Raw genomic sequence first — 587 nt, forward strand, 5'->3', positions numbered from 1 at the left:
CCAGGCCACGCCCGCCCCAGGCCACGGCCGGCCCGGCCTCGCCGCCGAGCTTGAGCAGCATGATGAGCACGAGCGCGAGCGGGCAGAGCAGAGGACCAAGGAACGGTGCAGCGCCGACGAGAAGATGGCTGCCACATCGAATGCCACCTCCTTCGCCCACGTCAGCACGCTCATCCCTCCACCCATGGCAGCGTCAGCGGAAGCGGCTGTCGCGGCGGTGGATGCCTCCCATGGGTTCATCGTCGCCAGGCCAGCGTCTGTCGCCCTCCATGACCTTCGCACCCTGGAGCCGACGTCCACCTCCGACTCCGTGTCCGGCGTCACCGTGTCCATGGACGGACGCCTCCTCTTCTTCGTCTCCTGGGACAAGAAGCTCAAGGTCTAGGCCATCCTGTCCCTCCGCTGCTTGCAGTCGTTGCCGGCGCGCTCCTCCTCGGGCCGGAGGCGAGCGAGGGAGGTGGCGGTGCCGGAGGCGCGCTCCTCCTCGGGCCGGAGGCGAGCGAGGGAGGCGGCGGTGCCGGAGGCGCACTCCTCCTCGCCCTGCGACCACCGAGGGAGGGGGCGGCGGTGAGCTCGGGTTGGCAGAG

At 70.7% G+C, this 587-nt stretch overlaps 1 protein-coding gene across 1 annotated transcript in view; it reads right to left on the minus strand.

Annotated features, from left to right (window-relative positions):
• Nucleotides 1-381: 381 nt before the first annotated feature.
• LOC119360180 (L-type lectin-domain containing receptor kinase IX.1-like) overlaps nt 382-587 on the minus strand; it is a 24104-nt gene continuing 23898 nt past the window's right edge. Inside the window, exon 5 of the mRNA XM_037625934.1 lies at nt 382-572. Within this exon, the coding sequence (XP_037481831.1) occupies nt 382-572 (191 nt within the window). The remainder of the gene's footprint in view (nt 573-587) is intronic.

This window comes from Triticum dicoccoides, chromosome 2B (genome assembly GCF_002162155.2).
Source record: "Triticum dicoccoides isolate Atlit2015 ecotype Zavitan chromosome 2B, WEW_v2.0, whole genome shotgun sequence".
NCBI lineage: Eukaryota > Viridiplantae > Streptophyta > Magnoliopsida > Poales > Poaceae > Triticum > Triticum dicoccoides.